At 49.3% G+C, this 25,080-nt stretch overlaps 1 protein-coding gene across 1 annotated transcript; it reads right to left on the reverse strand.

The window, feature by feature from the left end:
- Positions 1 to 3,551: 3,551 nt before the first annotated feature.
- LOC129325516 (galectin-1-like) lies at positions 3,552 to 23,742 on the reverse strand. Its single transcript, XM_054973219.1, has 4 exons — positions 23,707 to 23,742; positions 16,372 to 16,502; positions 15,643 to 15,802; positions 3,552 to 3,782 (listed from the first exon to the last, which is right to left on the reverse strand). Exons 1-4 carry the CDS (start codon positions 23,713 to 23,715, stop codon positions 3,624 to 3,626), a joined length of 459 nt encoding a protein of 152 aa, XP_054829194.1. The 5' UTR covers positions 23,716 to 23,742; the 3' UTR covers positions 3,552 to 3,623.
- Positions 23,743 to 25,080: the final 1,338 nt, after the last annotated feature.

The raw sequence follows: 25,080 nt of genomic DNA on the forward strand, positions 1-25,080 counted from the left end.
TGAGAAAGGCGGACTATAAATGACATAAATAAATTAAATAAATAAATTAAGAAGACGAAGAGGGGGACTTGCAAGGGCTTGCGAGGGATGGAGCGGAAATCATATTCATCTCTTGCCAAGTTCTATTCCCCCCTTCTGGCCCCAAATCCTTCCTCCCTTGCCTCCTCCTCCTCCTCCTGTTAGGGAACCTCTAGCACATAGCTACATGTCAAAAAACCTACCCAGATGTCAATTCTATTTTTTCTTTTTATTTACTTACTTATTTATAGCCCTCCTTCTCCCTGGGGCTCAAGGCAGATTACCCAATGTAAGTCAAATGCAAACAGTCCAATGGGACATCCGATAAACAATGCAACAGGATTTGGATTTGTAGAAATCTGCCACCACCTAGAAATCTGAAGCTGTCCTCTGCTTGGGTAGATGGTCTCCTCAGGAATCAGTTGCTTGGCAAGCGGGCCTATGAAGAAGCTGGAGGCTCGGGTCCCAGAGATGGATCACAATAAGCTTGCAATAAGTGAACCGGTTGGTCCAGCACTGAAGCTCTGCCAAGCCTCAGGCCAAGTAGGCTCAGCGGTATCTGCCACCAGGTGTTGGGGCCCGGGAGACCCTGCTCTGCTCTGGCCATGGTCCTGAAAGGAAGTCTCGCCGCCAGAGTCCTGAGTCTGACCTGAGTCTGCAGGGAGATGGCGTGCAGCCAGCCTTGCACTTTGCCTTCTCGGAGCCACTTCTGCCTGGGTCCTTAACCCTTTACCCGAGAAACTTTCTCAACTGTTTTGTTATACTGGCTTCTGCCTGGCTCCAGCTTAGGGACAGAATGCCGAGCTTCAGAAAAGAGACAGCAGTGAGCACGTTTACAAATAATTGCTCTACATTCAACCAAAGCTGTTATCAGGGCTACTTCCACACACATTGGATAATGCACCTTCAATGCTCTTTAGCGATCATTTGGAACTGGGTTTTTTGTGTGTGAAACAAAAAACCCACTTCCAAAGCATTGCTAAAGTGCATTGAAAGTGCATTATCCAACGTGTGTGGAAACAGCCCAGGAGACTGACATTAATATCAGAGTCTAGCAACATCACAAAAGGCACCACCGGAATCAAACTCCCTCCCAGTCCACATAATTCTCTCTTTCCTGCTCTGACCTGGAGAACATCGAGCAGAGGAAGGCTTGTCGGGCCCTCCTGTCTGAGGGGATGGTGCTGGGACCTTCCGTATACAACATGTGCCCTCTGTCCCTAAGCTTTTGATCCTTTACTACTGGGGCGCACACCACTTAACCTGTGCCCTAGGGAGCCTGCTGCTCCATCCCGATTGCTTGTGTAACCCTTGGTCCACTAGAGGGGGGAAAGGGGGCAATTTTCCTGGAGAGATTGGAGGGCCTGAAACTGTAGGAAGAAGCACTCTCACCTCAGGAGTACTCCTTTCTATGAATATCCTATATTAATATTTTAGATGTGAGAATTTCTTATACTCATTACTGGAAGGGAGGATTGTGTTCATATTAATTGGCTGTTACATGAATAATTTTCCCTGAGAGATTCCAGGGCCTGAAACTGGAGGGAGAAACACTCTCACCTCAGGAGGAGCACTTCTTTCTATGAACACTTTCTATTAATATTTTAAAAACTCCTGTAAAGAACAGAAGACACCGAATGCAAGGCATGGCTACAAGTTAGTGCATTTTCAAGGGACTGGCTAGACAGAAAGACTGAGACCTGGGTCTGCTTGAATACAACATGCATGATTTGTTACATGACTGTTATTGTATATGCTTAACGACAGTTCCAAATAAGATTTTTTTCCAAGTGGGTTCATTGTTATTTTTATAAATGCAAGTGTTTTAAATTAGATATATATATTTATTCGATGTTGCACCTTGTACTAAACAGGTTACACTTGCTTGCAGTTAGATTGAGACTTGTCCTTAAAAACCACCTTTGGGTGATTTTAGGTGGTTAGCCATGTTGGTCTGCAGTGGAACAGCAGGATTTATGTCCAGGGGCACCTTAGGGACCAGATTTTCAGGCTGTTAAGCATTTGAGAGTCTTATCTCTCTTCTTCAGACACCTCTCTAAAGAAGAAAGCTCTGACTCTTGGATCTTACACTGAAAAAAAAACTAGTCGGTCTCTAAGGTGCCTCGGGACTCAAATCCTGCTGTTCCCCTTTGGGTGCTGTCTCCTGATGTACCACACAGGGGCAGCCATCTCGCAGATTTTTAAAAACAAGAGCTACATTTTATTTTATTTTTAAAAAACATCAGTTTCCCCCACATTTTTATAAGGCTTACAGAATATGCTGCTTCACCTCATCCTGATAGTCACCTAAAGTATAATAGACAGTTGTAGCTTATTCTTTTGCCTTTCCAATGAGCCATAGCATGAAGAAATTCATTTTGATATGCCACAGGTAGGTACATGAGAATGGATCCATGTGTTGTGTGGTAATTCAGCGTAACTGCATAATAGACAACTTTGTGTTATTGCAAAGGGACATCTTTGTGAGTTCAGCTACTGTTCAAAATGCACACATTTTCATTTTCAGATCTTTCATCATCATCATTTAATGAATTTTATTTTCTAAGGGACTGTATATCACAGGGGTGGCCAAGCTGTGGCTCAGGATACCCAGAGGTCTCTGAGTATCGCTGTGGCCATACATTTTCTTTAGTCTAGTTTATTTCCCTCCCTCCCTTTCTCCCTTTCATCCTTTCTTTCCATGCCTTTCCCTCCCTTTTCCTTTTTTCCTTCCTTCCTTCTTTCTTTCCATGTCTTTCACATTTTCAGTAAATAAATTGGGGTTGCCAGGTCTGACTTAGGAAATATCTGGGGACTTTGAGGGTGAAGGCTAGCAAGGATGTGACATCACTTTTGTGATGTCACTTCCAAGTCAAAGGTCAGGTGATGACTCTTCCCAAGCTCCACCCCTTCCAATGATGTCACTTCCAGCATACTGCACCCAAACCCCACCCCTTCCTGTGATGTCACTTTCAGGACACTCCCCCAAACCCACCTCCTCATCTGAAGTCACTTCAATGTATCATGTCTTGCGGCTCTCAAACATCTGACGTTTATTCTATGTGGCTCTTACATTAACTAAGTTTGGCCACCCCTGGCCTAAGATGTAATTGGCAGAAGGATACACCACCCACAATTCTTCATTATCAGAGCAGGATTTGAACGTGGGTCTTCCTGCTTTACTTAAATGCTATCCACTAAAAGAAAAAGCTCATATGCTTTGGAGTAATTATCCCCCCCTTGCTATTTCTAGCTTGTCTGTTTGCTACACTTCAATAGGTTTACCTGTGGGTTTATGCTGAGGTAAGGCCCATTATGTTCTACGGGGCAGTTCAAGGCCTGTCGCAAGCCTCACATACGTCTTCTTAGTGCTGATCTCAATGCATTCAGTACACAGTGGAGAAAAGAGTGTGAGGTGCAGCAGCCAAGGAATAGCTTGGTAAAACTTGCAGCTAAACTGGCATTTGAATGATAATAGCATGCAAAAGGATTCTAGAAAGAAGAAGAATGACAAGAAAGAGGCCAGGCTCACGCAGTGGTCAATGCTGGTTTATTGGCAGACTCATCTGCAGCCGGAAGAGAGGCACAGGCTGGCACAACTGAACTCATTGCGTGCGGTCAGGGTACTGCTGGAAGTCGCCATCCACTGCCACATATTTGTTAACGTGCCGTCTTACTGGGCTGCTGAATCGAAACTGAGTGTGGTCAGGTAATTCTACGGTCACAATGGTGTTATTGTCTCTCCCCTCAAGGAAGAAAGTGATCTGAGGAGAAGAGATCGAGGCGTTAGCTGACTGCAGTTTTCAGGGGAAGATAAATATGTCCCACCTGCTCTAGATGTGGAGGACCCAGTCTCACTGGCTGGGTAGTTTATTGAAGGCAATGACCAGACCTCACACAGTCCTGCCTCAGGAGCATCCATGTTTCTGGGCTCTTTATCTGGAGGGGTCTCTGCTCATATCTCCTCAGTGGGAAGCTACGGCAGCCTATCCCAGCATTCTGTAGGCAAAGACCGCTCCCTAACCAGCATTTTACAACCAGCTGTTTGGCCCAGGCTAGCCTGATGTTGTCAGATCTTGGAATCTCAGCAGGGTTGGCCCTGATTAGGACATGGATGGGAGATCATCAACGAAGGCCATGGTCGCTGAACAGAGGCAGGCAAAGGCAAACCACCTCCGCTAGCCTCTTGCCTTGAAAAACCAGCAGGGGTCGGCCATACGTCACCTGAGACTTGACAGACTTTTTTGCCTCTGCTGAGAGCTGGCAACGTGATTCCTGAGGGACTGAAGGCCAAGCTACACGTCACAGGTTTTTCGCAGGTTGCGTCTCAGAGCCAAGCTGCAAGAGACGAGTTACACAAGGACAAGCACGTGAAGAGAGTTGCAATGCTAGCCAGGAGGCTGAGTTTTAAAAGAGATTGGGAGGCTTTGTCAAGTTCCTCTCTCTACAGAGCCAGGGAAGAGCTCTGAGAGGGTTTGTCCATTTCCTCTTTGCCTCCTAGTACAGAGGTGAAACTGACAGACCCTTCCACAGGCAAAGAGGAAATTGACAAATGCTCTCAGGCGCCATCTCTTTTAAAACACAGCTTTCTGGCTAGCATTGCACTCTCTTCATGCGCTTGCTCTGTGTAATTCGTCTCTTATAGCTCGGAATGCCATGCTGGAAGGCACAGCACACACCCACATGCTCCGGAGCACCCCCACGTTCCTGCGTCATGCTGTGGGATGAGTGTGTGAAAACTGGGTCGGTTTTCACACAATCAGAACCAGGCCCCACCCATTATCTCCACGTCATGGCAGGAATGGCACAGGGCACTCTAGAGCTGGCTTTGTATGCAGACGAGATAAGACCCTCCGCCCCTCATATGACTAGCGTTGCCAGGTCCCTCTACCCTCCCACCCCAAATGAACCGGGGGACGTCACTTCTGGGAGTGTTCCTGACATGCTTGCCAGTGGTGATCGGTAGACAAGGGGGCAAATCCCCAGGAGTTTGCCCACCACTGTTGGGCACCTGGAAACCGTACATGTGACTCCCTCCCATGCCTCTCCCACCCCCTGGCTTGGCATTAGGGTTGCCAGGTCCAGCTTGTTGCATTCCTGGAGATTTGGGGGGTAGAGTGTGGAGAAGACAGGGTTTGGAGAAGGGGGGGGCCTCAGTGGGTTATAATTTCATACAGCCCACCCTCCAAATCAGCCTTTGTTTGTTGTCTGTTAGTTTGTCTGTTTGTTTGTCTGTTTGTTTATTCCACCCTCCCCGCATCAGCAGGCTCAGGGCGGATTACAACTAAAATTTAAATTACATATTACAATGTATACGATTTAAAACCATTAAATATTTAAATACCATAATTAAAATGCTTATATATAAACACAGCGGCACAATGATCTAGCCGACCACCTTTTTAGCCATCTCCAGAGCATTTCGGCAGGGAAATATGTGGGAGATGGAGGGTGTCACTAGTAGGGAGGGCATATGTTGTATTCCCCCGGCTAGGAGGCACCACCTTGCATCAACCAAATGCCTGGTGGAACAGCTCTGTCTTACAGGCCTGGTGGAAAGATAACAAATCCCTCTCGGTCCTGGTCTCATTAGACAGAGTGTTCCACCAGGCTGGGGCCAGGACTGAAAAGGCCCTGGCCCTAGTCGTTGCCAGGCAGGCATCCCTGGGACCAGGGATCTTTAATAGATGTTTATCACTGGAACAAAGAGTCCTCTTGGATTCATATGGGGAGACGTGGTCCCACAGATACGCCGATCCCAGACCGCATAGGGCTTTATAGTTTAATACCAGAACCTTGAACCTGATTTGGTACTCCACCGGCAACCAGTGCTGCTGATGCAGTACCGGTGTTATATGCACACACATTGGCGTTCTGGTGATGACTCACGCCACCGCATTTTCTACCAGCTGTAACCACCGGATCAGGTTCAGGAGAAGCCCAGTGTTGAGTGTGTTACAGTAGTCTAGCCTAGATATGACCATTGCCTGGACCACTGTAGTCAAGTCGTGGGACAAGAGATAAGGGGCAAGCTGCCTGGTCTGTCAGAGATAGAAAAAAGTTCTGGCAACTGCGGTGACCTGGTCCTCCATCGCCAAGGAGGAATCCAGGATCACCCCCAGGCTCCTAACTCTCAGAGCTAGTGTAAGCACCACCCCATCGAATGTAGGAAGCCGGGGTCTCGAATCCATGTTTCTGCGACCCAAGTACAGGGTCTCCATCTTCGCCAGGTTTAATTTCAGCCAACTTTGCCTCAACCATCCAGCCACAGCTTCAAAAGCACACTCCAGAACATCTGGAGCCGATCTAGGCCAGCCGTCCAACAACAGATACAGCTGGGTGTCGTCCGCATATTGATGACACCCAAGCCCAAAACTTTGCACCAACTGGGCGAGAGGGAGCATATAGATATTAAATAATAAGGGGGAGAGTATCATCCCCTGCGGCACACCACATATTAGTGGCCTACGGGATGATAACTTCTCCCCCAGCGCCACCCTCCGTCCCCGATCATGAAAAAAAGAGACTAGCCACTGTAGCACCGTCCCCTGAACCTCCACATTGGTGAGGCGGTGGGTCAGAAGATTGTAATCAACCGTACCAAAGCTGCTGAAAGATCTAATAAAATCAGCGGTGCCGATCCGCTTCAATCCAGATACCTGTGAAGATCATCCATGAGGGCAATCAGCAATGTCTCCACCCTGTGTCCTGGGCGAAAACCGGACTGGAAGGGATCTAGGGCTGAGGTCTCCTTCAGGAAACTCTGCAGTTGTTTCTCCACCACCCGCTCAATCACCTTACCTAGAACCGGGAGGTTCAAGACCAGGTGGTAGTTGAGCAGGTCGGCGGAGTCTAGAATGGTTTCTTTAAAAGGGGCCGCACCACAGCCTCCTTAGTGCCATGGGAAACACCCCAGAGCCCAGGGACAGGTTGACAATGGCCTCCAAAGAATCCCGTAATCTGTCGACACTGGCTTTTACCAGCCATGACGGACACAAGTCCAGAAGGCATGTGGTAGGCCTCACCACCTGCAGAATCTGTCCCCCCCTTCCCCAGAAAGAGGCCTGACATGATCGAATATCTGCCCCGAAGACAGCCAAGGGGCCTCTAGTTGACGTACTGTATTAACTGTGGCTAGTAAGTCGTGGAAGAGAGAAGATTTTATCAGCAAAAAAGCTCGCAAAAGCCTGACACCTTATCGCCAAATTCCAATTTTGATGGTCTCCACCTGAGTGGGAGACCAATGAACGTACCACATTAAACAATTTAGCCCGGCGTGAGCTAGCCAATGCATAATATTCCTTCTTCACAGCTTTCACTGCCATCTCATAGGATTGCACATGCAACCTATAAGATGTTCTTGCTTCCTCGTCACGAGATCGCCACCACATGCGCTCAAGTCGTTTTCTCCAGAACAACTTATCTCTGTCATCTGGAGATCAGTTGTAATTCTGGGAGATCTCCAGCCATCATCTGGAGGCTGGTAACAAGGGTTCCCGTGAACGTGAGCTCCTGCGCTACGGTGCAGGAATTGTCACAACTCAGTGCAGAGCTGAGAAGCCTCAGCGCACGGAAGGCGCTGGGCGTTGGAGGAGGCACCGCCGCAGGCACCCACGTGTCCTTTCCCCAGCCCCCCACCAGGCTTGGGGGGAAAAGCCGCAGCAGACACCTGCGTGTCCTTTCCCCAGCCCCTCGCAAGGCGCTGGAGGAGGCACCGCAGCAGTCGCCCTCGTGGCCTTTCCTTGGCCCCTCACTGGGCTCTGGAAGAGGAGCCGTGGCAGGCGCCTGCACAGCCTTTCAACAGCCCCTCACTGGGCTCTGGAGGAGGCACTGCAGCAGCCACCTGCACGGCCTTTCTCCGGCCCCTCGCCAGGCTTGGGGAGAAAGAGCCACGGCAGGCACCCAGGCAGCCTCTCCCCAGCCCGTCGCCAGGCTCTGGAGGAGGCACCGCAGCAGGTGCCCACGGCCTTTCCCTGGCCCCTCACCGCTCTAGGGGAAGAGCCAAGGCAGGCGCCCGTGCAGCCTTTCCCAGGCCCGTTGCCAGGCTCTGGAAGAAGAGCCATGGCGGGCACCTGCACGGCCTTTCCCCAGCCCCTTGCCAGGCTCTGGGGGAAGAGCTGTGGCAGGCACCCGCACAGCCTTTCCCAGGCCCCTCGTTGGGCTCTGGAGGAGGCGCTGCAGCAGCCGCCGACACGGCCTTTCCCCAGCCCCTCAGAGGAAAGAGCTGTGGCAGGCATCCACGCGGCCTTACCCAGGCCCGTTGCTGGGTATGGAAGAGAAGCCACGGTGGGCATCCCCAAGGCCTTTTGCCAGCCCACCAACCAGCCCACCGAGCAGCCTCTCTGGCCAAGTGCAGGTGCTGGAGGAGGAGGAGGAGATGGCGGTGGTGTTTCACACTCCTAGGGTTGCCAGCTCCAGGTAGGGAAATACTCTTTTTGTGTGTGTGTGTAAATTCATGACTAAGGACATCTATTTCACATGCACAGAGAACATTGACTCCCTCGTCACAAGGACTTGCATGGCAAGGAAAATTCATGGCAGAGCTAGGGCCTGAGTCTGGGAATTTTACAGGGGCTGGTAAGACAGGCTGTCCTCTAGTTAAATTACTCCATGGGGAGTGGGGAGCTGCGGCCTCAGTTTTACCCGTATTTTTGTACATCAATGGCATTCTGCTTATATCTTCAGGGGAGAATAGATCATTGCAATACAGTGTAATAAAACAGAATGGCAAGCAAGGAGAAGGCAGGACTTCAGTGCTGACTTTACGCTATATGACTTGATTTCATTTCAAAGATTCCATGACCAGAACTCACAAAGAGAAAAGGAAAGAGTTTCAAAGCCATGAAGCGTCTAAGGTGACTAAAGGCCAGTTCTAGGCTGTTCCAATGAGCAGCTCTCAGCTGGAAGCTACATAGGTGCTCCCCCTGCAACTTCAGCCAGCTTCCTTCTTCTTTCTGCAGACCTGGCCACAGAAGAGACAGGAAATGCCAATCGACAGAGCAGAGGTAGAGGGTGTCAGGTTCAGAATGCTATATAGTATACCTTTACTTAACCGACTCCATATTTAATCCTCTCAGTGTTTAAGTGCTCTCTTCACAGGTGCCAAGGTTCCCAGGCAGCTATCTCACAGAGGAGAATTGTTTTGGCTACTGATGTTCCACCAAGAACCAGCCTTGGGAAACTCTTGCTCTCCCTACTTCAAAGGCGTTGTTTTGAGAACTGTGGGGGGAGGATGGGCCTGCTGTGATCTGTTACTTTGTACCTCATGCTTTGCCTGTCATTGGTAACAATGCATATGTACCATCCTGAATATTGCATTCAGGCCAGTGGACTATAATGAACTATTTCTTCAGTAAAAGCCTTTTGGAAACAACGGACTGTTGTCTGATTGCAGAAGGTAGTCTGGAGTAAGGACATTATCTAGCCACAGTTCTGACATTTTGTTACCAATCACAGGCAAAGCATGAGGTACAATGGTATCTGCAATGCCTCCACCTACGACCCAAGCAAACCAACCCCCAAGCCTCCCGAGAGGAACTACACCACGAGTCATCCCCGGGACGGGCACGCTGAGGCCGCGCGGGGGTACGGCTCCTCTCCAACCCAGCTCTCCTCAACCATCTCCGTTACGGCCGGCTCCCATTCCTCTCCTACCTGCGCCTCGAGGCCCACCGCAGGAGCGGCTGGCACCATTACGGCCAGCGCCATTACAGCCTGCACCTAGAGGACCTCCCCAACCGATCCCAGGAGTACCTCCACTGCATCAACCTCAGCCTGCACCTAGAGGACCTCCCTAACCGATTCCGGGAGCACCTCCACCGCATCAACCTCAACCTTACCCACAGCAACCTCTGCCGCAGCAACCGCCAACACCGAGATAACCTCCTTTACAACTCGCCCCACTCGATGTCTACCCGATGCCAGCACCAGCCCCCAGGCAAGATCTTCCCATGGGTTGGGTCAAACTGGACGCTACGTTTGATGGAGACTCTTCCAAATTGGGATTCTTCCTTGTTCAAGTAGTACAATTTTTCAATCGATGGGGCCATCTATTCGGGAGTGAAGCCAGTCAAATCGAGCATCTGGGATCACGTCTCCAAGGCAAGGCAGCTGACTGGTATGTAGGACTTTATGAGATTGGGGCCCCCGAGTTGGATACACTCCAAGGGCTAGTGGATGCCATTCGAGCCCAATATGAGGACCCCCTAGAAGAAACTAGAGCCCGAACTGAGTTACAGGCTATTAGGCAAGGCGGCATGTCGGCTAGAGACTATGCTACTAAATTCCGACAACTTGCTGCCAAATGCCCAAGGTGTGAAGAATCCACCAAGATCATTTTATTCAAACAGGGCTTAAATCCCAAATTGTTGGATAGAGCTCTCATGCAAGATAACCCTCCTACGCTGTTAGGGTGGATCCAATTAACCTGCGAAGTAGAAAACCGCTTGCTGGAAGTTCGGTTGGTGGAACAACACCAACAACCCACGGGCCAAAGACACTCCTCCACTCCTGCCAGAGGAAGTCGGGGGACTGGATACGCTACTCGTGGAGCAAGAGACGCTAGATGGCAACAAGGGCTGTGTCTGCAGTGTGGCCAAAGTGGTCATTTTGCGGCGCAATGCCCATACCGGCCTGTGCTCCAACTAAGACGTCCAGCCCCCGCAACCTACCCGGCGCCACCGCGCCCTACGCCAGCTCCCAGAACAGGGAGAGGTAGAGGAGCTCCGCGAAAAAACCCACCCGAGAGAGGATTAGAACTGGATGAAGTTATGGAATTTGATCCAACCGCCCTAACGGGGGGGGGGAGAATCCAGAGAGTCCCTCTTCGGGAAACGAAATGGATCTGTCATAAAAGGACCCAAACGGCAGGTCAAACCTCAGTCAGGTCCGGTCTTGAACCGACCGCACGGGTCCATACTCTTCATACCAGTAACTTTGGTGAACCCTGACAAAAAAATGCACATCCGTGTACAAGCCCTAATAGACTCGGGCTGCTCCAGGGACATTATTGCACCAGCCCTAGTAAATGGCCTAGTACTTCCAGTGAAAGAATTGGAAATACCTGTCATTTTTGAGCAAATGGATGGCACTAACATGAATCCAGTCACCACTGAAACCACTCCGATCATAACAGGCATGGGGCATCATTGGGAAGTAAGATCATTCGTTATTAGTGCCACTGCCAAATACCCCTTGATCCTGGGAAGCCGGTGGTTGTGCGATCACAACCCCTACATCAACTGGGCAGAGGGAAGCATCACGTTCACCCATGAATCTTGCAAAAATCATTGTTGTAACCAAAACTGGGGAAAAAACCCTACCATCACTGAGCCGGCTCTCCTCACCCAGGAAGAAATCAACCAAATACCTAAGCAATATAGAGTGTACACCCAAGCCTTTACAGAAGAGGAGGCTAATACTTTACCTCCTCACAGGAGGACAGACTGTGCCGTGGAAATTCTGCCGGGCGCTGCACTGCCCAAAGGGCGGCTATATCCTATGAGTCCTAACGAGAGGGAAGAGCTCCGTAAGTTCATTGACCTCAATCTTCAAAGAGGATTCATCTGTCCTGCTAACAGCCCCCATGCCACGCCAGTTCTCTTCGTCAAAAAGAAGGACGGGGGTTTAAGACTGTGCACCGATTTTCGGGGACTTAACGCTGTCTCTTCCAGCAACGCTTACCCCATCCCGCTCATCAAAGATCTACTCAACGTCGTGGCTCAAGGTAAGGTCTTTACGAAATTAGATTTAAAAGACGCTTACTTCCATGTTCGTATCAGAGAGGGGGATGAATGGAAAACCGCTTTTAACACGCCCCTCGGCCAGTATGAATATCTGGTTATGCCATTTGGCCTGGCTGGGGCCCCCTCGGTGTTCATGTCCATGATCAATGAAGTACTGCATGAATTCTTATATAAAGGGGTCGTGGTGTACCTAGATGATGTGTTAATCTATTCAGAGACTGAAGAGGAACACGTGGACCTTGTAAAAAAGGTCTTAACCACCCTTATGAACAACAAACTGCCCATTAAGCTCTCCAAATGCAAGTTCCACAAAACAGAACTCACATACTTAGGCTACTGCATTTCCCAAGAGGGCTTGAAAATGGATCCCGGCAAAATTCAAGCAGTCCTGAATTGGCAAACCCCAGCGACCCGCAAAGAACTACAATCCTTTTTGGGCTTTGCCAACTTTTATAGGGAATTTATTGCTAATTTTGCTCAAATTACACTCCCCCTAACCGAACTGTTAAAAACCAAAGACAAGGGGGAACAAGCCAAGAAACCAAAAGCAAGGTTGTCTTGGACACCTGAATGCCAAAGGGCATTCGATCACCTCAAAACGCAGTTTATTTCGGAACCCGTTCTACAACACCCCGATGAAAACCGCCCCTTCATAGTGCAAGTCGACGCCAGCGATACTGCCATTGGGGGTGTACTGCTGCAGCGGGGGGAGGACGGGAAGCTCAAACCCTGCGCCTTCCTTTCTAGAAAGTTTTCAGAAGCTGAAAGGAATTGGAATGTTTGGGGAAAAGAGGCCTTTGCCGTAAAGGCTGCTCTCACCACATGGAGACATTGGCTAGAAGGAGCCTGTCACCCGTTCGAAGTGTGGACGGACCACAAAAATTTAGAGGCCCTACGCAGCCCCCGTAGACTTAACGCCAAGCAACTACGATGGGCGGAATACTTCTCCAAGTTCAATTTCACATTAAACTTTTTGCCGGGCAAAACTAACTTTCTGGCAGACGCTCTATCACGCATGCCCCAGCACAAAAGCAGAAGGGAGGAAACAATTGACACAGTCTTTTCGCCTACGCAATTAGGAGGCGTGGTAACCACACGCAGCCGCACAACCCAACCCCACCAACCCGATCAGGAATGGAGGCAAAAGCTGAAAGCTGAAGTGGATAAGGAGGGGGGGGGACGTGCCCAAAGACAAGCTGCAACAATCCGATCAAGGGGAATGGCTTTGGGGAGACCGCTTTTATGTACCCAGAAGTTTAAGAAAAGAAGTCTTGCAATGCTGTCACGATGCCCCCACAGCAGGGCACTACGGATACTTGAAAACGCTGCACTTAGTGCAACGACAATTTTGGTGGCCAGGCATGCGCAAAGACATTTCCCAATATGTAGCATCTTGTCCTATCTGTCTCAGCGCCAAATCCCGAAAGGGCAAACCCCCAGGACTCTTACAGCCTTTAGAAACGCCTAATCGACCATGGGAAATAATCTCTATGGACTTTATCACTGACTTACCCCCCTCAAAGGGGCACACTTGCATTTTAGTCGTGGTCGATTTGTTCTCCAAGCAAGCTCATTTTATACCTTGCACCACTATATCTTCCGCTAAAAAACTAGCCGACATCTTTATAAAAAACATTGTAAAAATACATTCTTTTCCCTCAAAGGTGATTTCGGATCGCGGCGGACAATTCGTTGCCAACTTCTGGCGGGAGCTTTTGCAACTACTGGGCATTGAACAAGGATTAAGTTCAAGCCATCATCCAGAAACCGACGGATAGTCGGAAAAGACTAATCAGATATTAGAACAATTTCTACGTTGTTATATAAATTTCCAACAGGATAATTGGTTTGATTTACTCCCCTTAGCAGAGTTCTCCTACAACAACAGTGTACACGCTTCCACTGGAGAAACTCCCTTTAAAGTCGTCTACGGCTTCCACTTCAAACCCTTCCCGTTTGAAGCGCTCCCCCCTCCTACTGCCGTTTCCAAAGACGTCTCTGAATGGTGGGGGGAAGCAGCTCAACAATGGACTCAAATAAGAAAACACCTTGTCAAAGCCAAGCAGGATTACAAAAAATACGCCGACCGCCACCGTGTGGCGGAATGGGATTTACAACCAGGAGATCTCGTCTATCTTTCTACAAAGAATCTGAAAGTAACCCAAACCAGCCGCAAGCTAGCATTAAAGTTCCTAGGACCTTTTCCCGTTCGCAAAGTAATCAACAAAGTGACTGTTGCCTTAGATTTACCAAAGAACTTACGCCATGTCCATGATACCTTCCATGTCAGCTTGCTTAAAATGGCTCCCCCTGCAGACCAGTGGCACATCCGTGCCCCTCCAATCCCGACCTTAATAGACGATCAAACCCACTATGAAGTTCAACAAATATTAGACTCCAAAATAAAAAGAAATCAGCTGTTTTACCTCATTAGATGGAAGGACTTTGATTCTGGGTTTGATGAGTGGGTGAATTCTGTACATGGTCATGCTCCTAGATTGGTTAACGCCTTCCACTCTCGCTACCCACATAAACCTGGGGGGGGGACGTCTTATGGGGGGCAGAATGTCAGGTTCAGAATGCTGTATAGTATACCTTTGCTTAACCGACTCCATATTTAATCCTCTCAGTGTTTAAGTGCTCTCTTCACAGGTGCCAAGGTTCCCAGGCAGCTATCTCACAGAAGAGAATTGTTTTGGCTACCGATGTTCCACCAAGAACCAGCCTTGGGAAACTCTCGCTCTCCTTGTTCTGGTGGCTGTTGCGGCCACTGTTGAATAGGGCCCTCCAGACGAGGCAGAAGACTTTGCAGGTTAGACAAACTTTGGCTGATGTCTGGTAGACCAGCTGGCCGTTCACGACCTCTATCCCCCGCCACGAGCACTGATAGCAGGTGAACGGCGTTTGCTAAACTCTCTTGCATGCTTGCTAGTCTGTTCTCCAACACTTGCACTCTATCTGTGGTTTCCTCTTCTTGTTCAGTATACTCCATAGCTCCGGTAGTCTGCGAGGTCTGCAATGGTATCTCCTACCCATCACATTCTGCCCATCACATTCTGTTTAGGATTTGCTTGTGGGCAAAGAGGAACCCTTACTGAAGCTCATCTGCCTGATGTTGCCCAAAGAAAACTCTGGCAATACACTGATGCCTGTGGAAAGAAATGGTGTCTGAGCCATTTGCAGGCATGCTTCACAACACCTTTTTATATAAAACATAGAAGGGAATAGCCAGAGAGTGAGTGCACTGCAGGGCTGGATGATGCACAATTCTTCTTCTCTGTAGATCCAGAGGAGTCAGCCATGTTAGTCTGTAGTTGCAAAATAGTAAAGAGTCCAGTAGCATCTTTAAGACTAACCAACTTTATTGAGGCATAAGCTTTTGAGAACCACATGCCTAAGTGGGTGTCATCAACATATTGATGGCACCCAATACCAATGCCTCAGGCAACCTACATCAAAAGTCTTTTAATCAAATGGATTCTGGTTTTCGAAAAGGCGCGCTCACAACTTGCAAGTTGCTGCTCACAAATTGGATTTCTGGCTCACAACACTGCACCGCTTAGAGGGAACATTGCTGGTAACCCTACTTGGCCCCCAAGAGACCTAGCAATCCTTTCCAGATGACAGAGATCAGTATCCCTGGAGAAAATAGCTGCTTGGTAGGCCGGACTCTATGGCACTTGACCCTGCTGAGGCCCCTCCCCTCCCCTCACCAAACTCCTCCCTCCCCAGGCTCCACCCCCCAATCTCCAGGAGTTTCCCAACCTGCTTTTGGCAAATCTGGCACCCGCTGAGTGAGCCTTGCCCAAGGACACCTCCCCTCAGGTTCAGAGGCAGCCATCACAGCTTCTCCCTCACGTCCTCTCCATCTTCTACTCACCTGGACTTCTTGTCCCTCGTGGAAAGGGCATGAAGGACATGTCCGCTCCGGACCACACTTTCCGTCTTTTTTGTAATGGCACTTAATAATCCCATTAGCTAAGTCAGGCTTAAAGCAAATATACAAGTTTGAGGCATCCTGGCCCAGGCTGATGGCAAAGCTACGAGGAAAGGATGAGACAACACAGTTAGGCCTCTGATTTAACAGGAGCAGAAATATAGCAAATCAAGCGAACCCTCTCGTTTTCCTTCTATTTCGGGTCTGTGCCCCCTGCAGTTCAGAAGTGTAAGTGCACCAGGCAACAGTAGGCATACAGTGTCCAGGCACAGCCTTAGTGGAGGGTGGTGGTCCTGTCCGTATTGCAAATAAGCCTGCCTGCTGGGCTCCTGGGTCTTCTGGAGTAGTCAGGAGGAAGAAACCACAAATGAGGCTGGAGTTCAAGCACTGGGAAAGCAGAGGGAAAGATGGCAACCTTACTGGGGGCTGAAGCAAAGGGGAGGGAAGGAAGGAAGGAAGGAAGGAAGGAAGGAAGGAAGGAAGGAAGGAAGGAAGAGTGGTTTGTGCTTTGGATTGATACTGGGGGAGTTCACTGGCCAGGCCCCATAGACTGGTTTTTGTTCCAGTGCATTTCAGATGTGTTAAGCAACTAACAAGGGAGACAGGACAGGGAGCATTTCTAAACCCTGCCCAGGACACACATGTACCCTGTTTTCACCGGCCAATACAAACCTCTTGGCTTTTGCTGCCACCTTTCCCTTCACAATGATAGACTCATCCACAAGGAAGCGCTCCAGTTGGGTCATCTTCCATATCCGAATGGGACGGGAAGCAGCAGCATTATTAGATGGACACTGTCTAGCCTGTAGACAAATCAGTAACACACACACACCCATTTTATACAAAAAAGGTTAAAGATTTCTAACCCAAGAAACACCATCACTCAAAGAAGCACCCTCTCCACCCATCTGTGCAATCAGATGCCATGCCCCCAAATGCTACACCTTTTAGTCCTTAGAGGGCTGCAAGACAATTGTTTATTTTCCCACAAAGAACTGTTTGTGGGAAATGAACTGTTACAGATAAGTCTGGGGTAGCCCTTTAGCAGAGAGCATAGAAAACACGATGTGCCCCTCTGCACAGAAACGGAGGGACATCTCTCCAAGAATACCCCCGGGGGGGGCAGGCACTGCCAGCTGCTCTGCTCCTGATCCCACTTAGGTGATGATGGAGGGTGGGCATTGCCACCTGCTCTGCTCCTAATGCCAGGTGGGTGAAGGCAGGGGGGGAAGGCATTTCCCCCTGACCCATGCCACAATGGACTCAGGCTCTGTGCACCTGATGAGCTGGGGGCGGGGCATTGCCAGCTGCTCTGCCTCTGATCTCAGCCGTGTGAAGAGAGGAAGGCATTGCAATCTGCTCCGCGCCTGATTCTGGCAGAGTGAAGGGGGGCAGCCATTGCCACCTGCTCCACTATTGATCCCAACTGGGTGAAGGGGGTGGGCATTGCCTCTTGCTCGTCACCTGATCCCACCTGGGTAAAGGCGGGCAGGTGTTGCTTCCTCCTCCGTGCCTCATCCTGGCTGGGAGAAGACAGGAGTCAGGCATTGCTGCCTCCTCTGCTCCCGAACCTGGCCGGGTGAAGAGGGGTTGGACATTGCCTCCTGCTAAGTGCCTGATCCCACAACCAAATAGGAAGCTCTCCCAGTTAGATTGAGCAAAAATAAATAGTGGATACCCACAGCTGAAAGTGGATACTATAACACAATTCTTAAAGTTGTTTTTTATAATTGATCCCAGCTCGGTGAAGATGGATGGTGGGCATCTCCACGTGCTTTGTGTCTGATCTAGGGATGTGCGTTTCGGCATTCAGAATGCCGAAAGAATGCCGAAACAAAAGTGTTTCGGCTTCTTTCGGGGAATGCCGAAACGTTTCGGGTAGCCGAAAGAAAAAAGCCGAAACGTTTCGGGATTCTTTCGGCTTTCTTTCGGCTTTTCAATGGGAAAATGCCTCCGTCTTTCCGGACATCTGGGGGAGGCATTTTCCCACCGAATAAGCCCAAAATTGGTGGGGACCTTCCTCTAACCCTTCTCTAACAACCACCCAAGTTTCAGACAGATTGGACTTTGGGGGCCATGTTATGGCCCCCCAAAGCAGGTCCCCCCATCCTCCCATAAGAAAGCGAAGGAGCAGCATATTGTTAGCATGCTGCTGCTAATCTTCTTCATTATTTCCTATGGGGAAAAAAATGAAGAAGCAGGCTTCCTTTGCCAGGGGTGGCATTTTGCATGCAAAATGCCCCCTCACCCTCAGGGGCCCTTCTCCCACCCCTCCTCCCACCCCCCACCAAGGCTCAGCCTGCTCCCACTTGGGGGGGGGATTTCATGGCCTCCCCAAGTAGGTGCTCTAATCTCTACAACTGACAGCTGGGGGAGGCTTGTGTTGCCAGGGGTGGCATTTTGCATGCAAAATGCCCCCAAGCCCTCAGGGGCCCTTCTCCCACCCTTCCCCCCACCCCCCACCCAGGCTCAGACTGCTCCCACTTGGGGGGGCCATTTCATGGCCTCCCCAAGTAGGTGCTCTTTTCTCTACCACTGACAGCTGGGGAAGGCTTGTCTTGCCAGGGGTGGCATTTTGCATGCAAAATGCCCCCCAGCCCTCTGGGGCCCTTCTCTCACCCTTCCTCCCACCCCCCACCAAGGCTCAGACTGCTCCTACTTGGGGGGGGCATTTCATGGCCTCCCCAAGTAGGTCCTCTCAGCCCCTAAAGTCCACCCCTTACAGCCCCACACAAACCCAATTCCCCCCCAGCTGCCACACACAGACCCAAATCCCCACATTAGCCCCTCACAGACCCAAATCCACCCCCACCTGCCCCACACCCATAACCCCAGGAACAGGCTGGCAAAGGCCAGCCCTCTCCCTTTGTTCCCTATGCTGGGAACTTCTAAACTCTCTTTCCCTGGGCAATTCTGCACAGCCCAGGGGTGCCACAATGGGGGGCACACTTCTGAGTGCCAGCTGGTCCCTGTGAAAGAGCACCTGAACCACAGACACCCTCCCTCAAATTCCCCCACCACCTACAGAGATGGCTGGCCAGCCAGCCCCATTGTTCCCTATGATGGGAACCAACTGCACAACAAAGAATAAAACAAAAACAACACAAAATAAAGTTTTAAAAAAATTATTTTCTCCCTTCCAAAGTACAAGTAGGCAAAGCATTATGACACATTACACCAGCAGTCCCCCACACAGAAAAATTAAAACAAAACTCACTTAACATCAGAGAATCACAAAACACGATTCCTGTCAAAAACACTTTATTTCTTGAACAGCTTTAGGTTATACAGCAGGGGGGAACACCAAAGGGCATGGCAGCACTATCTTACACAAAAATAACACAACTCACTTAACATCAGAGAATCACAAAAGCACAATTCCTGGCAAAAACACTTTATTTCTTGAACAGCTTTAGGTTACACAGTAGGAGGGCACAACAGGGCATGATAGCAATGTACTACAAAAAATGATACAACCCACTTCACCGTTTTTGACAGCAATTGTGTTTGTGTGATTCTCTGATGTGAAGTGGGTTGTGTTATTTTTGTGTAGTACACTGCTTTCCTGCTCTGTGGTGCCTTCCTACTGTGTAACCTAAAGCAGTTACAGAAATAAAGTGCTTTTGACAGCAATTTTTTGGGGTGATTCTTTAATGTGAAGTGAGTTGTGTTATTTTTGTGTAAGATACTGCTTCCATGCCCTTTGGTGTTCCCCCCCTGCTGTGTAGCCTAAAGCTGTTCAAGAAATAAAGGGTTTTTGACAGGAATTGTGCTTTTGTGATTCTCTGATGTTAAGTGAGTTGTGTTATTTTTGTGTAAGATAGTGCTGCCATGCCCTTTGGTGTTCCCCCCTGCTGTGTAACCTAAAGCTGTTCAAGAAATAAAGTGTTTTTGACAGGAATCGTGATTTGTGATTCTCTGATGTTAAGTGAGTTTTGTTTTAATTTTTCTGTGTGGGGGACTGCTGGTGTAATGTGTCATAATGCTTTGCCTACTTGTACTTTGGAAGGGAGAAAATAATTTTTTTAAAACTTTATTTTGTGTTGTTCTTGTTTTATTCTTTGTTGTGCAGTTGGTTCCCATCATAGGGAACAATGGGGCTGGCTGGCCAGCCATCTCTGTAGGTGGTGGGGGAATTTGAGGGAGGGTGTCTGTGGTTCAGGTGCTCTTTCACAGGGACCAGCTGGCACTCAGAAGTGTGCCCACCATTGTGGCACCCCTGGGCTGTGCAGAATTGCCCAGGGAAAGAGAGTTTAGAAGTTCCCAGCATAGGGAACAAAGGGAGAGGGCTGGCCTTTGCCAGCCTGTTCCTGGGGTTATGGGTGTGGGGCAGGTGGGGGTGGATTTGGGTCTGTGAGGGGCTAATGTGGGGATTTGGGTCTGTGTGTGGCAGCTGGGGGGGAATTGGGTTTGTGTGGGGCTGTAAGGGGTGGACTTTAGTGGGAGCAGTCTGAGCCTTGGTGGGGGGTGGGAGGAAGGGTGGGAGAAGGGCCCCAGAGGGCTGGGGGGCATTTTGCGTGCAAAATGCCACCCCTGGCAAGACAAGCCTCTCCCAGCTGTCAGTGGTAGAGATGAGAGCAGAGCACCTACTTGGGGAGGCCATGAAATGCCCCCCCAAGTGGGAGCAGGCTGAGCCTTGGTGGGGGGTGGGAGGAGGGGTGGGAGAAGGGCCCCAGACGGTTGGGGGACATTTTGCATGCAAAATGCCACCCCTGGCAACACAAGCCTCCCCCAGCTGTCAGTGGTAGAGATTAGAGCACCTACTTGGGGAGGCCATGAAATCCCCCCCCCAAGTGGGAGCAGGCTGAGCCTTGGTGGGGGGTGGGAGGAGGGGTGGGAGACGGGCCCCTGAGGGTAAGGGGGCATTTTGCATGCAAAATGCCACCCCTGGCAAAGGAAGCCTGCCTCTTCATTTTTTCCCCATAGGAAATAATGAAGAAAGATTAGCAGCAGCATGCTAACAATATGCTGCTCCTTCGCTTTCTTATGGGAGGATGGGGGGACCTGCTTTGGGGGACCATAACATGGCCCCCCAAAGTCCAATCTGTCTGAAACTTGGGTGGTTGTTAGAGAAGGGTTAGAGGAAGGTCCCCACCAATTTTGGGCTTATTCGGTGGGAAAATGCCTCCTCCAGGCGTCCTGGAAGACGGAGGCATTTTCCCATAGAAAAAAGCCGAAAGAATGCCGAAATAATGCCGAAAGAATCCCGAAAGCCGAAAGCCGAAAGAGATTCTTGTTTCGGCTTTCGGCTTTAACGATAGAGAATCTTCTTTCGGCTTTCTACTTTCGGCTATAGCCGAAAATTTTTGGCTTGCACACCCCTAGTCTGATCCCAGCTGGGTGAAGGTGGGGGGTGGGCATTGCCATCTGCTCCGCTCCTGATTCCAGCTGGGTGATGGCAGCAGGCAGGAATCATCACCTGCTTCGAGTTTGATCTCAACTGGGTGAAGGTGGTGGGTGGGCTTTGCTACCTGCTCCATTCCTGATCCCATTTGGTTATGGCGGCGGGGGGGGGAGGGGAGAGGCATTGCCATCTGTACTGCTGCTGATTCCAGATGAATGAAGTTGGGGCAGGCATTTCCACCTGCTCCGCTTCTGATCCCAATTGTGGCAAGGTGGGGTGTGGGCATTGCCACCTGCTCCACGCCTGCTCCCAGCCTGGCCTTCCCGCTGAGACATGCTCTCAGAGGGGTGGGATACCTCATCTGGGCTTTCCTCCACAACAGCGCCCTCTGGAGGCATACCAGGTTAGGAAGTGAGTTGTCTAGAACACAGTTAGTCTTCTACATAGTAGGATTACACTAGGTCAACGCAGCTACCCAGCTGAAGCAAACAGGCTAGGATGTTTCACTATCAGAGCAGACTGTCACTTTGGGCATAACCAGTAGCTATGGACATAGCCAAAATCCAGTAACACTTATAAGACTAACAAAATTTGTGGTAAGGTATGAGCTTTCATGAGTCACAGCTCACTTCTTCAGATACAATTATTGCAATAGCAACTGATAACGAAGCTCAAGACAATGCATCCACCTGGACTGAATTGAAACATTGGCTTCCTGTCTCATTACCAATGCTAATTTCTCCACACCTACTGCCCCTCTGCATGCCCCCACCCTATTCAATAACACTTGCCATTGTCATTCACTGACTATTATCATTCTACTTCTGCAATCACTCCACTCTTCAAGATATAAGGACAGATGGACTCACGTACTAGCTGTGTAAGCAGCCAGCCTGACCTCCACCATATTTAATAGCTACTCCATAGCTACTTTGTTTTATAAAATCACAAGATCCCTGGATTAAATGCAGTTTGATTTGAAGCAAGAGAATTCCAGCCAGCATTGCTGAAGCCAGGCATGAATGAAATGCCACTTGCAAATGCAGAGTGGCCCGAGGTGATTAGTTTACTATCCTCTCAGCTCCTGATGGAGTCAGAGCAAGAAAGGTCTCTCTGCATCACCCTCTTTAACACATTCCTTTCCCCTTCTTCTGTGATGAAATCCCCAGCCCAAGATTGAGTAGAAATCAATTACCACCAATAAGATTTATAATTCATTCCTGGGAAGGTGCATTCCTCCAACTAAATACATCAAGTCAGCTCAGGGAGTGTCATTTGCAAATTGCCTCTTTTGTGAGACAGCAAGAGAGATTTTACATTTTCTTTTACACACCCTGGCAGCACCAATCAAGAAGTAATCAAACCTTTGTAATTCTCAGGAACTGACCATTGGGGCCTTTTTTCCAACAGCTGAGGAGGCTTCCCAGCCTCAGGGCATGTTTTTCCCTATAAGAACTGGGGCTTCAGCCCCTTTCAAACTGTGCATGCTGTGCCTCCAGATCTCTGTGTTGTAACCTTGGGGTCACTTCCCTAAGCCTCAGTCTCCTGGCCGAGAACGTGGGATGTTTGAAGTTACTCTCGTCCTCTGTGGACTACCCTACTTGCCTGGATAGGTAAGTATACTTCCCCTCCCTCTATTCCAAATCTCTGGAAAACTTCCTAGGACTCTGTGTGTGTGTATGTGTGTGTGTGTATTGAACTATTTTATTGCTCCTGTGTGGGCATGTTTCCTCTTTAAATAAAATTACTCTTTGACCTTGAAACACCAAGTCTCGTCTGCTACCTTGGGGGAAAGGACCTCGCAAAGACTGGTGGAGATTTTCTCGTTATTACCCCTCTCATATAGGGGTCTTCCTTGCCACGAATTCCCCCCACTTCCTTGCAAGCAGACCCATTTCCGGTTACAGCTGTACCTGAAGAAGTGAGCCATGGCTCACAAATCTCCTGCCCTACCACAAATGTTGTTAGTCTTATAGGCACTACTGGACTCTTGCTCTTTTCTACTGCTACAGTCAGAATAAAATGGCTACCCATCTTGATCTATCTCTTTGATCATAGCAGATTAAGGCTATCATCCTTTTGAAAATGTTTGCCTAGAATGAAGCACCACTGCATGAAGTAGGCCTTCCTTCTGAGAAAACGTGCTCTGAATTCCATTAGCTCTCTAGATCAACTCAAGCCTGAATTCTCCAAAGAAGCTAAAATAATGAGACTGAGGCTATCATACCTTGGTCACAGCGTGAGAAGACAAGACTTTCTGGAAAAGACAATAATGCTAAGAAAAATAGAAGGCAGTAGGAAAAGAGGAAGACCTACAATATGACTGACATAATAAAAGATGCCACATCCTCCAGTTTGCAGGATCAGAGCAAGTCTGTTAATAATAGAACATTTTGGACATTTCATTCATGGGGTCATCATAAGTCCAAAGCACGTAACACAAAGACACACACAGAGCTCTCTAGGCACTGCTTCAGAGTTGCCCAGCTACTATTCCTTCCACTGATAAGCATTTTGATTCTAACAACCCATTCCACCCAAGCACTGAACAGAACAATCATCCAGTGCACAACAGACAATCATCAGTTCAAATACACTAAGCTATCTGTCAAAGAACATCCCTACACACCATGGCCTAGACCGTCCCTCCACAGACAACTTACATTTGCCATTGGTGAGTCTGTAGACCTTCCACTTGGGATTGCTAAGGCTTGGCAAGGCAGCTTCCAACAGATACGCTGCAATGACGCTTGATTGGGCTGTCTGAACTTTAAATAGAGGCCTGGAGCCCGCCCTTTCTCTTTCCCAACCAATCAGACACAAGGTTGTGAAATCTTTAAGAGAACTTTATCAGAAACACTTTGGCTTTCCACCTTACAAACGCAAGCCAGTGTTGCAATAGCTGAATAATAAACCCGTTTCATTGTGAGTTCCCTCTGTATGATGTTGACCATTAGCTGGTACCAGTTGTGAAATAATGAAAGAAAGCTGGGCTCCACCAGAACTGATCTTCTGTGGAAATGTGGAATCTTTTACTGGGGAGGTATTCAGGTTTATATTTTCTTTTAATCTGTAATATTTTGATGATTACTTGTAAGTCAACTTGAGCCAAAAGGAAAAGCAAGGTATAAATGTGTGTATTATGTGCCATCAAGTCCCCTCCAACCCATGGCGACCCTGTGAATGAAAGACCTCCAAAATGTCCTGTCAATAACAGTCTTGCTCAGATGTTGGAACCCAGAAGACGTGGCTTCCTTTATTGACTCAAGCCATCTCATTTTGGGTCTTCCTCTTTTCCTTCTGCCTTCCACTTTTCCTAGCATTATTGACTTTTCCAAATAACCTCGTCTTCTCATAAATAGTTTTAATAATTAATAAACAATTTCATTAATTAATAAAATCTGAGAAAGACTCAAACAGCATTTATCACTGTATTAGAAACAAAGCCCATTGTAGCAAAAAACACAATGGGCTCTAGAAAGGGGGGGGGGCTGGGCTGGGCATTTCCTCCTCCCCAGCAACCCGATCTGGTTTGGGGGAAGGAAGGCAGGGCAGCAGTGCTGGTCATTGCTCCCTTCCTAGAGCCCTAATCTGGGATGGGGGAAGGAGGGTAGGGCAGTGGGGCTAGGCATTGCTCCCTCCCTAGAGCCCCTATCTGGGGGTGGGGAGGGTGGCCTGGATGGGTATTTCCCCTCCTTAGTGCCCTGATCTGGGGTGCAGGAAGGAAGACAGGGTGGCCTGATGGCATAGTTCACTCTCCAGTACCGCAATGTGAGGGGTGGCACCAGGTGCCCTGACGGGCTCCTACACCTGGCAGTGACCACAGCGGACGGAAAGCGTGCAAGGGGAGTGGTGACTCCAGCTTGTCCAACCAACAGCCACCCAGATTAGGGCTGCTGCAGGTGAGGAGCGCGCAAGGGAAGTGGCTCCAGATCCTGCGCCCGGCAATGACTTGTTCCAGCCCCACATTAGCACATCAAGCACCAATCCATATGCAAAAGAACCTCCTCAGGATACAGTGAAGCCTCCCGCCATTA

This window comes from Eublepharis macularius, chromosome 3, assembly GCF_028583425.1.
Source record: "Eublepharis macularius isolate TG4126 chromosome 3, MPM_Emac_v1.0, whole genome shotgun sequence".
NCBI classification, from domain to species: Eukaryota; Metazoa; Chordata; class Lepidosauria; order Squamata; family Eublepharidae; genus Eublepharis; species Eublepharis macularius.